Source organism: Petromyzon marinus, unplaced genomic scaffold (genome assembly GCF_048934315.1).
Source record: "Petromyzon marinus isolate PM22_M1 ecotype Great Lakes invasive population unplaced genomic scaffold, UKy_Petmar_22M1.pri1.0 PM_Scaffold_96, whole genome shotgun sequence".
NCBI lineage: Eukaryota > Metazoa > Chordata > Hyperoartia > Petromyzontiformes > Petromyzontidae > Petromyzon > Petromyzon marinus.
This window is the reverse complement of record NW_027423706.1, coordinates 113,937-130,909: the sequence shown is the minus strand read 5'-3', so window position 1 is coordinate 130,909 and position 16,973 is coordinate 113,937. Positions and strand designations below refer to the sequence as shown.

At 51.8% G+C, this 16,973-nt stretch overlaps 1 protein-coding gene across 2 annotated transcripts in view; it reads right to left on the bottom strand.

The window, feature by feature from the left end:
• The window catches only part of LOC142923960 (sorting nexin-33-like), a 73,522-nt gene extending 58,232 nt beyond the window's left edge, over positions 1-15,290 (bottom strand). Inside the window, exons 1-2 of one of the 2 annotated variants that reach the window (XM_076064989.1) lie at positions 13,704-15,290; positions 2,170-2,993 (exon numbers count right to left, since the gene is read on the bottom strand). In XM_076064989.1, coding sequence (XP_075921104.1) covers positions 2,170-2,277 — 108 coding nt within the window. In that variant the 5' untranslated portion in view covers positions 2,278-2,993; positions 13,704-15,290. Of the gene's footprint in view, positions 1-2,169; positions 2,994-13,703 lie in introns of those variants that run through there. The other variant, XM_076064988.1, reaches the window with a different exon arrangement.
• Between the last annotated feature and the right edge of the window lie 1,683 nt (positions 15,291-16,973).

The following is a 16,973-nucleotide window of genomic DNA, read 5'->3' as shown; positions in this document are numbered from 1 at the left end:
GCCACGGGTCGACTGACTGAGATGACTGGCTGATGCACCACCTGTGCCCCCTACTGTGCCAACCTGCTGTGCTTTAGCCACCCGGCGCTCCGCTCGTTGTTGTGAGCGTCGCTCCTCCGCCCTCCGTTGTTGTTGGAGGGCGACTGCCTCCAACTGCCCAGTAGCGTCCTTCACGAGCCTCCTCCACAGAGGCCGATCTTGACACCGCTGGTACCGGTCATCGGCAAGTCCACCCAGCTCCACGTCCTCCTGTACCACGTCACTCCATCTCTTCTCTAGCCCGTGCCGTGCCCGCTTTGCCCCCTCGATCCGGCCGAACAAAAGCTGTTTCGGCATGCGGTGGCTGGGCATGCAGGCTACATGATCCAGCCATCGCAGCCTTGCCCGCCGGAGGAGCTCACCGATGGGACCTTGCCCAGATCTTTCAAGGATTTGTGAGCTCCTCACACAATCCAGTCTGGTTAAACCCAGGATGGATCGTAGGCAGGCCAGCCTAAATGTTTCTAACCGGCGAAGATGTTCCATTAGGGGGGGTCCACGTTTCGCAAGCGTAGAGAAGGGAGGGAATGACCGTGGCCGAGAAGACCTGAAGCTTAGTGCGGAGCGACAGACCAGGTAGCTACCACACAGCGTTACGCAACCGATGAAAAGATATTGCCGCTCGACTGATTCGGAGTGAGACCTCTGCTGTTAAACTGGAGCCGGTCATAAGCACACTGCCCAGGTATGGGAAACTCTCCACTCTCTCCACAACTGCCCCATCACCGATTGGGAGTTGTGGGGGTGGAGTGTCCGATGGTACAAAATACCCAGGCAGGTGCTTAGTTTTGGTGGGGCTGATGGTAAGGCCCCACCTCTTAGTGGCACGCTCCAGTCTCAGCAGCAGCGTCTCCAACTCCTCCTCTGACTGAGCAGCTATTACCAAATCATCAGCATACATAATGTGGTTGAGCAATAGGGAGCCATCCCTTGACCGCACCCAGGCATCGATCAGCCTCCCATTATATCTGTACCATATGGAGATTCCCCCGGTACAGTTATTGAAGGCTTCACGAACTACGTGGTCAAAATAGATGTTAAATAATGTGGGAGCCAGAGGACATCCCTGTCGCACCCCAAGGTGTACAGGGAATGGCTCTGACTCCCGGCCACGTAGTTTTACCCGGGCCCCCGCTCACCATCATGAAGGTCCTTAATGATCGTGAGCAGAGGGTCAGGTACTCCAAAAGCACGAAGAACGACCCAGAGCCCAGGCCTACTGATGGTATCATAGGCCTTGACCAGGTCAATAAAGCAGAGATGTAGGTCTTGTTGGAATTCCCTACACCTCTGCTGTAGCAGACGGACAGAAAATATGGCGTCTGTGCAGGACCGCCCTTTCCTGAAACCGCATTGGGGCTCCGCAAGCCTCTCCTCAGCGTGCCTGGCAAGGCGATGCTGAATAATCCTTGCCAGGACCTTTCCCGGCACACACAAGCACACACACACAGACACACACAAGCACACACACACACACACAGACACACACACACAAGCACATATACACACACACAGATACACACACACACACAGACACACACACACACGCACATACACACACACACAGACACACACACACACAGACACACACAAGCACACACGCACATACACACACACACAGACACACACACACAGACACACACACACACAAGCACAGACACACACACACAAGCACACATACACACACACAAGCACACATACACACGCACGTACACACACACGCACATACACACACACACACACACAGACACACACAAGCACACACACACAGACACACACAAGCACACACACACAGACACACACAAATACACACACAAGCACACACACACAGACACACACAAATACACACACACACAGACACACACACACACATACAAGCACACACACACAGACACACAAATACACACACACACACAGACACACACACGTACACACACACAGACACAGACACACACACCACACACAGACACACACACACAGTGACACACACACACAGTCACACCCACACACACACACAGACACACACACACACAGACACACACACACGTACACACACAGACACACACACACACACAGACACACACACACGCACACACACGTACACAGACACACACACACACGCTCGCTCACCTGGTTAGCGCTGCTCAGGGTGAGCTGCTCCCCGGCGCGGATGGACAACTCCCCGGGGTTTTCACCCTCAAAGTCATAGAGCGCCAAGGCCCGGAGACTCCCGGACATCGCTCACCACGCTCACCACGCTCACCACGCTCACCACGCTCACCACCCCCTCCTACGACTCGCCTGACCCCCCCTACACTCGCTCACCCACCCACTCACTCACCCCCCCCTACGCTCATTCGCTCACCCACTCACCATCCCCATACGCTCACCCCTACACTCAACTACTCACCCCTACACTCACCCACTCACCCCTAAGCTCATCCACCCAACTCACCCCTACACTCAACTACTCACCCCTACACTCACACACTCACCCCTACACTCATCCACCCAACTCACACCTACACCCACCCCTACACTCACACCTACACCCACACACTCACCCCTACACACTCACCCCTACACTCACCCACTCACCCCTACACTCACCCACTCACCCCTACACTCACCCACACACTCACCCCTACAATCACACACTCACCCACTCAACTACCCACCCCTACACTCATCCACCCAACTCACCCCTACACTCACCCCTACACTCACCCCTACACTCACCCCTACACTCACCCACTCACCCCTACACTCACCCCTACACTCACCCGTACACTCAACTACTCACCCCTACACTCACCCCTACACTCACCCGTACACTCAACTACTCACCCCTACACTCACCCCTACAGGGATGGGGAGGGTGGGGGGTGGGGGAGTGGGGTGAGCTGGGAGGCTCCGTGGGCTGAGTGGGGGGCACCTGGGAGAGACAAAGACGGCTGGGGAGGGGGGGAGACACAGCACGATCACCGTCACCATCATCATCGTCACCACCATCACCACCATCATCATCGTCACCACCATCACCATCATCACCATCATCGTCATCACCATCATCGTCATCACCATCATCGTCATCACCATCACCCTCCTCATCACAATCATCATCATCATCACCGTCATCACCGTCACCGTCATCATCATCATCACCATCGTCATCATCACCGTCACCATCGTCATCATCATCATCACCATCACCGTCACCATCATCACCATCATCATCACCATCATCACCATCATCACCACCGTCATCATCATCGTCACCGTCATCATCGTCACCATCATCACCATCATCAGCGTCACCGTCATCATCGTCACCATCATCATCACCGTCACCATCACCATCATCATCACCACCATCATCACCATCACCATCATCACCGTCACCATCATCACCATCACCATCATCATCGTCACCGTCACCATCATCATCATCACCGTCACCATCATCACCACCGTCACCGTCACCATCATCATCGTCATCATCATCACCATCATCACCATCATAATCGTCATCATCACCATCATCACCATCACCGTCACCGTCACCATCATCATCACCATCGTCATCATCATCATCGTCGTCACCATCACCACCGTCACCATCATCATCATCACCAACATCATCATCATCACCAACATCATCGTCATCATCATCATCACCAACATCATCATCATCACCAACATCATCGTCATCATCATCACCATCATCACCATCACCGTCACCATCACCACCGTCACCATCATCATCACCGTCATCATCGTCATCATCATCATCACCATCATCATCATCACCATCACCATCATCGCATCACCATCATCACCATCACCACCATCATCGCATCACCGTCACCATCATCATCATCACCATCATCATCATCATCGTCGTCACCGTCACCATCATCACCAGGGTGCCCGTGACCTCCTCCTCATGCACCTAGCCTGGCACAGCAGTGTGTGTATGTGTGTATGCATGTTAGTGTGTGTGAGTGTGTATGTGTGTGTCTGTGTGTGTGTCTGTGTGTGTGTGTATGTGTGTCCGTGTGTGTGTCTGTGTGTGTGTCTGTATGTGTGTATGGGCAAGGTCCCATCGGTGAGCTTCTCCGGCAGGCAAGGCTGCGATGGCTGGGTCATGTAGCCCGCATGCCCAGCCACCGCATGCCGAAACAGCTTTTGTTTGGCCGGATCGAGGGGGCTAAGCGGGCGCGGCACGGGCTAGAGAAGAGATGGAGTGATGTGGTACAGGAGGACGTGGAGCTGAGTGGACTTGCCGATGACCGGTGCCAGCGGTGTCAAGATCGGCCTCTGTGGAGGAGGCTCGTGAAGGATGCTACTGGGCAGTTGGAGGCAGTCGCCCTCCAACAACAACGGAGGGCGGAGGAGCGACGCTCACAACAACGAGCGGAGCGCCGGGTGGCTAAAGCACAGCAGGTTGGCACAGTAGGGGGCACAGGTGGTGCATCAGCCAGTCATCTCAGTCAGTCGACCCGTGGCACCTGCTGGGTCTGCCCAGTGACCTCCTGCCAGCGGGCGTTCGACACTCCACGTGGCCTCACGGTGCACATAGCCTGGCACAAGCGTCGTGGTGACGTCACCGCCACTTAGTGGCGAATGGCGGTTGTTGTTGTGAGTGTTGAATGTATGTATGTGTAGTGTCTGTGTGTGTATGTGTGTTGTGTGTGAGTGTTGAATGTATGTATGTGTAGTGTCTGTGTGTGTATGTGTCTGTGTGTGAGTGTTGAATGTATGTATGTGTAGTGTCTGTGTGTGTGTGTGAGTATTGAATGTATGTATGTGTAGTGTCTGTGTGAATGTATGTATGTGTAGTGTCTGTGTGTATGTGTGTGAGTGTCTGTGTGTTAATGTGAGTGAGTGTTGAATGTATGTATGTGTAGTGTATGTGTAGTGTCTGTGTGTGTGTTGAATGTATGTATGTGTAGTGTGTGTGTATGTGTGTTGTGTGTGTCTGTGTGTATGTGTGTGTCTGTGTGTGTTAATGTGAGTGTCTGTGTGTGTGTTGAATGTATGTATGTGTAGTGTCTGTGTGTATGTGTGTGTGTGAGTGTATGTGTGTGTCTGTATGTGTGTGTGTATGTGTAGTGTCTGTGTGTATGTGTGTGAATGTATGTATGTGTAGTGTGTGTGTATGTATGTGTGTGTGAGTGTTGAATGTATGTATGTGTAGCGTGTATGTGTGTGTGTTGAATGTATGTATGTGTAGTGTGTATGTGTGTGTGTGTCTGTGTGAATGTATGTGTAGTGTCTGTGTGTATGTGTCTGTGTGTGTGTGTTGAATGTATGTATGTGTAGTGTCTGTGTGTGTGTGAGTGTTGAATGTATGTGTAGTGTGTGTGTGTAGAATGTATGTATGTGTATGTGTGTATGTATGTGTAGTGTGTGTGTATGTGTATGTGTGTTGTGTGTGTATGTATGTGTGTGTCTGTGTGAATGTATGTATGTGTAGTGTAGTGTCTGTGTAGTGTCTGTGTGTGTGTTAATGTGTGTGTGTGTATGTATGTGTAGTGTGTATGTATGTGTGTGTGTCTGTGTGAGTGTTGAATGTATGTATGTGTAGTGTCTGTATGTGTGTATGTGTAGTGTCTGTGTGTGTTAATGTGTGTGTGTGAATGTATGTATGTGTAGTGTCTGTATGCGTGTATGTGTAGTGTCTGTGTGTGTTAATGTGAGTGTTGAATGTATGTATGTGTAGTGTCTGTATGTGTGTGTTGAATGTATGTATGTGTAGTGTGTGTATCTGTGTGTGTGTGTCTGTGTGAATGTATGTATGTGTAGTGTCTGTATGTGTGTGTGTGTGAGCGTTGAATGTATGTATGTGTAGTGTATGTGCATGTGTGTGTGTTGAATGTATGTATGTGTAGTGTGTATGTGTGTGTATGTGTGTGTGTTGAATGTATGTATGTGTAGTGTGTGTATGTGTGTGTGTCTGTGTGAATGTATGTATGTGTAGTGTGTGTGTATGTGTTAATGTGTGTGTCTGTGTGAATATATGTATGTGTAGTGTGTGTATGTGTGTGTGAGTGTTGAATGTATGTATGTGTAGTGTGTATGTGTGTGTGTGTGTCTGTGTGAATGTATGTATGTGTAGTGTATGTGTGTATGTATGTGTAGTGTGTGTGTATGTGTGTGTGAGTGTTGAATGTATGTATGTGTATGTGTGTATGTATGTGTAGTGTGTGTATGTGTATGTGTGTTGTGTGTGTATGTATGTGTGTGTCTGTGTGAATGTATGTATGTGTAGTGTATGTGTAGTGTCTGTGTGTGTGTTAATGTGTGTGTGTGTATGTATGTGTAGTGTGTATGTATGTGTGTGTGTCTGTGTGAGTGTTGAATGTATGTATGTGTAGTGTCTGTATGTGTGTATGTGTAGTGTCTGTGTGTGTTAATGTGTGTGTGTGAATGTATGTATGTGTAGTGTCTGTATGCGTGTATGTGTAGTGTCTGTGTGTGTTAATGTGAGTGTTGAATGTATGTATGTGTAGTGTCTGTATGTGTGTGTTGAATGTATGTATGTGTAGTGTGTGTATCTGTGTGTGTGTGTCTGTGTGAATGTATGTATGTGTAGTGTCTGTATGTGTGTGTGTGTGAGCGTTGAATGTATGTATGTGTAGTGTATGTGCATGTGTGTGTGTTGAATGTATGTATGTGTAGTGTGTATGTGTGTGTATGTGTGTGTGTTGAATGTATGTATGTGTAGTGTGTGTATGTGTGTGTGTCTGTGTGAATGTATGTATGTGTAGTGTGTGTGTATGTGTTAATGTGTGTGTGTGAATATATGTATGTGTAGTGTGTGTATGTGTGTGTGAGTGTTGAATGTATGTATGTGTAGTGTGTATGTGTGTGTGTGTCTGTGTGAATGTATGTATGTGTAGTGTGTGTGTATGTGTGTATGTATGTGTAGTGTGTGTGTGTATGTGTGTGTGTGTGTTGAATGTATGTATGTGTAGTGTCTGTATGTGTGTGTGTGAATGTATGTATGTGTAGTGTGTGTATGTGTGTGTGTGAGTGTTGAATGTATGTATGTGTAGTGTCTGTGTGTATGTGTTTGAGTGTATGTATGTGTCTGTATGCATATGTGTAGTGTCTGTGTGTGTGTGTTAATGTGTGTGTGTTGAATGTATGCATGTGTAGTGTGTGTGTATGTGTGTGTTAATGTGTGTGTGAATGTATGTATGTGTAGTGTGTGTATGTGTGTGTGTGTGAATGTATGTATGTGTAGTGTGTGTATGTGTGTGTTAATGTGTGTGTGAATGTATGTATGTGTAGTGTCTGTGTGTATGTGTGTGAGTGTATGTATGTGTCTGTATGCATATGTGTAGTGTCTGTGTGTGTGTGTTAATGTGTGTGTGTGTTGAATGTATGCATGTGTAGTGTGTGTATATGTGTGGTAATGTGTGTGTGAATGTATGTATGTGTAGTGTGTGTATGTGTGTGTGTGTGAATGTATGTATGTGTAGTGTGTGTATGTGTGTGTTAATGTGTGTGTGAATGTATGTATGTGTAGTGTCTGTGTGTATGTGTGTGAGTGTATGTATGTGTCTGTATGCATATGTGTAGTGTCTGTGTGTGTGTGTTAATGTGTGTGTGTTGAATGTATGCATGTGTAGTGTGTGTGTATGTGTGTGTTAATGTGTGTGTGAATGTATGTATGTGTAGTGTGTGTATGTGTGTATGTATGTGTAGTGTATGTGTGTATGTGTGTGTGTGAATGTATGTATGTGTAGTGTATGTGTAGTGTGTGTGTATGTGTGTGTTAATGTGTGTGTGAATGTATGTATGTGTAGTGTGTGTATGTGTGTGTATGTATGTGTAGTGTGTGTATGTGTGTGTGTGAGTGTTGAATGTATGTATGTGTAGTGTCTGTGTGTATGTGTGTGAGTGTATGTGTGTGTCTGTATGCATATGTGTAGTGTCTGTGTGTGTGTGTTAATGTGTGTGTGTGTTGAATGTATGCATGTGTAGTGTGTGTATATGTGTGGTAATGTGTGTGTGAATGTATGTATGTGTAGTGTGTGTATGTGTGTGTGTTGAATGGCCACGTTGAACATTCCTGACTCTGCCTCCTTTACTCTCTCTCAGGAGTGGTGGCGTCTGATGATGCTGTGCGAGAGCCCCGATCACCACTCACACTTACACACTCACTTACACACTTACACACTCACTTACACACTCACTCACACACTTACACACTCACTTACACACTTACACACTCACTTACACACTTACACACTCATTTACACACTTACACACTCACTTACACACTTACACACTCACTTACACACTCACTTACACACTCACTTACACACTTACACACTCACTTACACACTCACACACTCACTTACACACTCACTTACACACTTACACACTCACTTACACACTCACTTACACACTTACACACTCACTTACACACTTACACACTCACTTACACACTCACTCACACACTTACACACTCACTTACACACTTACACACTCACTTACACACTTACACACTCACTCACACACTTACACACTCACTTACACACTCACTCACACACTTACACACTTACACACTCACTTACACACTCACTCACTTACACACTCACTTACACACTCACTTACACACTCACTTACACACTTACACACTCACTAACACACTCACTCACTTACACACTCACTTACACACTCACTTACACACTTACACACTCACTCACACACTTACACACTCACTCACACACTCACTTACACACTCACTCACTTACACACTCACTCACTTACACACTCACTTACACACACACTTACACACACACACACTTACACACTCACTCACACACTTACACACTCACTTACACACTCACTCACTTACACACTCACTTACACACTCACTTACACACTTACACACTCACTCACACACTTACACACTCACTTACACACTCACTAACACACTCACTCACTTACACACTCACTCACTTACACACTTACACACTCACTTACACACACTTACACACTCACTCACACACTCACTCACACACTTACACACTCACTCACACACTCACTTACACACTCACTCACACACTCACTTACACACTCACTTACACACTTACACACTCACTTACACACTTACACACTCACTTACACACTCACTTACACACTTACACACTCACTTACACACTTACACACTCACTCACACACTTACACACTCACTTACACACTTACACACTCACTTACACACTTACACACTCACTTACACTTACACACTCACTTACGCACTCACTTACACACTCACTCACACACTTACACACTCACTTACACACTTACACACTCACTCACACACTTACACACTCACTTACACACTTACACACTCACTTACACACTCACTAACACACTCACTTACTTACACACTCACTCACTTACACACTTACACACTCACTTACACACACACTTACACACTCACTTACACACACACTCACACACTCACTTACACACTTACACACACACTTACACACTCACTTACACACACACTTACACACTTACACACTCACTTACACACACACACACTTACACACTCACTTACACACTCACTCACTTACAGACTTACACACTCACTTACACACTTACACACTCACTCACACACACTCACACACTCACTCACTTACACACTCACTTACACACTCACACACTCACCTACACACTTACACACTCACTTACACACTCACACACTCACCTACACACTTACACACTCACTTACACACTCACTTACACACTTACACACTCACTTACACACACACTTACACAAACACTCACTTACACACTCACTTACACACTCACACACTCACCTACACACTCACTTACACACTCACTTACACACTCACACACTCACTTACACACTCACTTAGACACTCACTCACTCACACATTTACTTACACACTCACTCACACTCACTTACACAAACACTCACTGACACACTCACTCACACACACTCACACACTCACTCTCACACACACATACACACTCACTCACTTACACACTCACTCACCTATACACTCACACACACAGACACACACACAGACACACACACACTCACTCACACACTTACACACACACTTACACACACACAGAGACACACACAGACACACTCACACACAGACACACGCACAGACACACACACACAAAGATCCCCCGTGTAGCCTTCACAGACTGTAGGGGCAAGTGCTGTAAGCGAGCACAACAGATGCAAAGCTCCCCCAGGTAGCCTCCAGCAGGACAGTACAGAGTGACTCCCTCACCACCACCACTCCCTCACCACCACTCCCTCACCACCACCACCACTCCCTCACCACCACTCCCTCACCACCACCACTCCCTCACCACCACCACCACCACCACTCACCACCACTCCCTCACCACCACCACCACCACTCCCTCACCACCACCACCACCACTCCCTCACCAACACCACTCCCTCACCACCACCACCACTCCCTCACCACCACCACTCCCTCACCACCACCACTCCCTCACCACCACCACCACCACCACTCCCTCACCACCACCACCACTCCCTCACCACCACCACCACTCCTCACCACCACTCCCTCACCACCACCACCACCACTCCCTCACCACCACCACCACCACTCCCTCACCACCACTCCCTCACCACCACTCCCTCACCACCACCACCACCACTCCCTCACCACCACCACCACTCCCTCACCACCACTCCCTCACCACCACCACCACTCCCTCACCACCACCACCACTCCCTCACCACCACTCCCTCACCACCACCACCACTCCCTCACCACCACCACCACCACTCCCTCACCACCACTCCCTCACCACCACCACCACTCCCTCACCACCACTCCCTCACCACCACCACTCCCTCACCACCACCACCACCACCACTCACCACCACTCCCTCCACCACCACCACCACCACTCCCTCACCACCACCACCACCACTCCCTCACCAACACCACTCCCTCACCACCACCACCACTCCCTCACCACCACCACTCCCTCACCACCACCACTCCCTCACCACCACCACCACCACTCCCTCACCACCACCACCACTCCCTCACCACCACCACCACTCCCTCACCACCACTCCCTCACCACCACCACCACCACTCCCTCACCACCACCACCACCACTCCCTCACCACCACTCCCTCACCACCACTCCCTCACCACCACCACCACCACTCCCTCACCACCACCACCACTCCCTCACCACCACTCCCTCACCACCACCACCACTCCCTCACCACCACCACCACTCCCTCACCACCACTCCCTCACCACCACCACCACTCCCTCACCACCACCACCACCACTCCCTCACCACCACCACCACTCCCTCACCACCACCACCACTCCCTCACCACCACCACCACTCCCTCACCACCACCACCACCACTCCCTCACCACCACCACCACTCCCTCACCACCACCACCACTCCCTCACCACCACCACCACTCCCTCACCACCACCACTCCCTCACCACCACCACCACTCCCTCACCACCACCACCACTCCCTCACCACCACCACCACCACTCCCTCACCACCACCACCACTCCCTCACCACCACCACCACCACTCCCTCACCACCACTCCCTCACCACCACCACCACTCCCTCACCACCACTCCCTCACCACCACCACCACCACTCCCTCACCACCACCACCACTCCCTCACCACCACCACCACTCCCTCACCACCAACACCACTCCCTCACCACCACCACTCCCTCACCACCACCACCACTCCCTCACCACCACCACCACTCCCTCACCACCACCACCACTCCCTCACCACCACCACCACTCCCTCACCACCACCACCACCACTCCCTCACCACCACTCCCTCACCACCACCACCACTCCCTCACCACCACCACCACTCCCTCACCACCACCACTCCCTCACCACCACCACCACCACTCCCTCACCACCACCACCACCACCCCCACCACCACCACCACCACTCCCTCACCACCACCACCACTCCCTCACCACCACCACCACCACTCCCTCACCACCACCACCACTCCCTCACCACCACCACCACTCCCTCACCACCACCACCACTCCCTCACCACCACCACCACCACTCCCTCACCACCACCACCACTCCCTCACCACCACCACCACCACTCCCTCACCACCACCACCACTCCCTCACCACCACCACCACTCCCTCACCACCACCACCACTCCCTCACCACCACCACCACTCCCTCACCACCACCACTCCCTCACCACCACCACCACTCCCTCACCACCACCACCACTCCCTCACCACCACCACCACCACTCCCTCACCACCACCACCACTCCCTCACCACCACCACCACTCCCTCACCACCACCACCACTCCCTCACCACCACCACCACTCCGTCACCACCACCACCACTCCCTCACCACCACCACCACTCCGTCACCACCACCACTCCCTCACCACCACCACCACCACTCCCTCACCACCACCACCACTCCCTCACCACCACTCCCTCACCACCACCACCACCACTCCCTCACCACCACCACCACCACCCCCTCACCACCACCACTCCCTCACCACCACCACCACCACTCCCTCACCACCACCACCACTCCCTCACCACCACCACCACTCCCTCACCACCACCACTCCCTCACCACCACCACCACCACTCCCTCACCACCACCACCACTCCCTCACCACCACCACCACTCCCTCACCACCACCACCACTCCCTCACCACCACCACCACCACTCCCTCACCACCACCACCACTCCCTCACCACCACCACCACCACTCCCTCACCACCACCACCACTCCCTCACCACCACCACCACCACTCCCTCACCACCACTCCCTCACCACCACCACCACTCCCTCACCACCACCACCACTCCCTCACCACCACCACCACTCCCTCACCACCACCACTCCCTCACCACCACCACCACCACTCCCTCACCACCACTCCCTCACCACCACTCCCTCACCACCACTCCCTCACCACCACCACCACCACTCCCTCACCACCACCACCACCACTCCCTCACCACCACCACTCCCTCACCACCACCACCACCACTCCCTCACCACCACCACCACCACTCCCTCACCACCACCACCACCACTCCCTCACCACCACCACCACTCCCTCACCACCACCACCACTCCCTCACCACCACCACCACCACTCCCTCACCACCACCACCACTCCCTCACCACCACCACCACTCCCTCACCACCACCACCACTCCCCCACCACCACCACTCCCTCACCACCACCACCACTCCCTCACCACCACCACCACTCCCTCACCACCACCACTCCCTCACCACCACCACCACTCCCTCACCACCACCACCACTCCCTCACCACCACCACCACCACTCCCTCACCACCACCACCACTCCCTCACCACCACCACCACCACTCCCTCACCACCACCACCACCACTCCCTCACCACCACCACCACTCCCTCACCACCACCACCACTCCCTCACCACCACCACCACCACTCCCTCACCACCACCACCACTCCCTCACCACCACCACCACCACTCCCTCACCACCACCACCACCACCACTCCCTCACCACCACCACCACCACTCCCTCACCACCACCACCACTCCCCTCACCTCGTCGTTGTCGTCTTCCTCACCACCTCTCTCCTCCTCCTCACCAGGGAAAGTGACGAGGTGATGGTGGTGAATGGTTTAAGAGTCACGCAAACAACAACAACAACAACCAACAACAACAACAACCAACATCAACAACAACAACCAACATCAACCACAGTAGCAGCAGGCGATACGACCACTTGGACACACAGAGATACACACAGAGACACAGGGAGACACAGGGAGACACGCAGAGACACAGGGAGACACGCAGAGACACAGGGAGACACGCAGAGACACAGGGAGACACGCAGAGACACAGGGAGACACAGGGAGACACAGGGAGACACACACAGAGAGACACAAAGAGAGACACAGGGAGACAGAGAGAGACACTAAGAGACACTGAGAGACACTGGGAGACACAGGGAGACACACAGAGACACAGGGAGACACAGGGAGACAGAGAGACACTGAGAGACACAGGGAGACACACAGAGACACACAGAGACACAAAGAGAGAAACAGGGAGACAGAGAGACACTGAGAGACACAGGGAGACACAGGGAGACAGAGAGAGACACTGAGAGACACACGGAGACACAGGGAGACACTGGGAGACACTGAGAGACACAGGGTGACACTGAGAGACACTGAGAGACACACAGAGACACACAGAGACACAGGGAGACACAGGGAGACACACAGAGACACAGGGAGACACAGGGAGACACAGGGAGACACTGAGAGACACAGGGAGACACAGGGAGACACTGAGAGACACACAGAGACACTGAGAGACACACAGAGACACTGAGAGACACTGAGAGACACAGAGAGACACTGAGAGACACAGGGTGACACTGAGAGACACTGAGAGACACACAGAGACACACAGAGACACAGGGAGACACAGGGAGACACACAGAGACACAGGGAGACACAGCGAGACACAGGGAGACACAGGGAGACACTGAGAGACACAGGGAGACACAGGGAGACACTGAGAGACACACAGAGACACTGAGAGACACTGAGAGACACAGAGAGACACTGAGAGACACAGGGAGACACTGAGAGACACAGGGAGACACAGAGAGAGACAGACTAGGAGGGATCGCCAGGCCCCAACCAAGTTAATGGAGATTCAGAAGCAACACGGGAAGGGGGGAGGGGCTGGGGGAGGAGGTTGACGAGGCCCCGCCCACCTTCACCGTAGCTCCTCCTACTCGTTACCGTAGCAGCTCCTACTTGTCACCGTAGCTCCTCCTACTCATCACCGTAGCTCCTCCTACTCGTCCTGTAGCTCCTCCTACTCTCCCTGTCGCTCTTCCCACACTCCACGTGGCTCCTCCAACCATCCCTGTAGCTCCTCCCATTATCCCCGTAGCTCCTCCCACCGCGTCCGAAGCTCCTCCCATCATCTCCGTAGCTCCTCCCACCGGGTCCGAAGCTCCTCTCACCATCCCTGTAGCTTATCCCAAAATCCATGTAGGCCACCCACTCTCCCTATGGCTCCTCTCACTATCCCTGTAGCTCCTCCCACTATCCCTGTAGCTCCTCCCACTATCCCTGTAGCTCCCCCCACTCTCTCCCTCTCGCTTCTCCCACCATCCCTGTAGCTCCCCCCACTCTCCCTGTAGCCCCTCCCACCATCTCTGTAGCTCCTCCCACTCTCCCTGTAGCCCCTCCCACTTTCCATGTAGCTCCTCTCACTATCCCTGTAGCTCCTCCCACTATCCCTGTAGCTCCCCCCACTCTCCCTGTAGCCCGTCCCACTCTCCCTGCAGCTTCTCCCACTATCCCTATACTCATAGAGACCCATACTCCTAGAGACCCACAGAGACCCATACGCATAGAGACCCATACACATAGAGACCCATACTCATAGAGACCCACAGAGACCCATACACATAGAGACCCATACTCATAGAGACCCAAGGAGACCCATGCTCATAGAGACCAACAGAGACCCATACTCATAGAGACCCATAGAGACCCATACTCATAGAGACCCATACTAATAGAGACCCATACTCATAGAGACCCATACTCATAGAGACCCATACACATAGAGACCCATACTCATAGAGACCCAAGAAGACCCATACTCATAGAGACCCATAGAGACCCATACTCATAGAGACCCACAGAGACCCATACTCATAGAGACCCAAGAAGACCCATACTCATAGAGACCCATAGAGACCCATACTCATAGAGACCCACAGAGACCCATACTCATAGAGACCCATAGAGACCCATACTCATAGAGACCCATACACATAGAGACCCATACTCATAGAGACCCAAGAAGACCCATACTCATAGAGACCCATAGAGACCCATACTCATAGAGACCCATAGAGACCCATACTCATAGAGACCCATACTCATAGAGACCCATACTCATAGAGACCCAAGAAGACCCATACTCATAGAGACCCATAGAGACCCAATCTCATAGAGACCCACAGAGACCCATACTCATAGAGACCCACAGAGACCCATACTCATAGAGACCCATACACATAGAGACCCATACTCATAGAGACCCATACTCATAGAGACCCATACTCATAGAGACCCAAGAAGACCCATACTCATAGAGACCCACAGAGACCCATACTCATAGAGACCCAAGAAGACCCATACTCATAGAGACCCACAGAGACCCATACTCATAGAGACCCACAGAGACCCATACTCATAGAGACCCATAGAGACCCATACTCATAAAGACCCATACTCATAGAGACCCATACTCATAGAGACCCATAGAGACCCATACTCATTACCTACTGAAATCACCCAGAAAAATGTGTCCGTCCTGCGCATGACATCACTCCACGAGGCCCACCCTCCTCATGAATATTCATGAGTGGGTGGATTTTTACACGAACGCAGAGGAAGAACTACAGCTGAGAGAGTCGGAGAGTTTCAGAGTGGTGGTGGGTCACGTGGGACATCCAGAATCCACGTGGCCTACTGGGAGTCTTGAGAGAGATCTACAGGTGACAGTGAGAGAGTTTCAGAGTGGCGGTGGGTCACGTGGGACACCCAGAATCCACGTGGTCTACTGGGAGTCTTGAGAGAGATCTACAGGTGACAGTGGGAGAGTTGCAGAGTGGTGGTGGGTCACGTGGGACACCCAGAATCCACGTGGCCTACTGGGAGTCTTGAGAGAGATCTACACATGACAGTGGGAGAGTTTCAGAGTGGTGGTGAGTCACCCAGACTCCACGTGGCCTACTGGGAGTCTTGAGAGAGATCTACAGGTGACAGTGG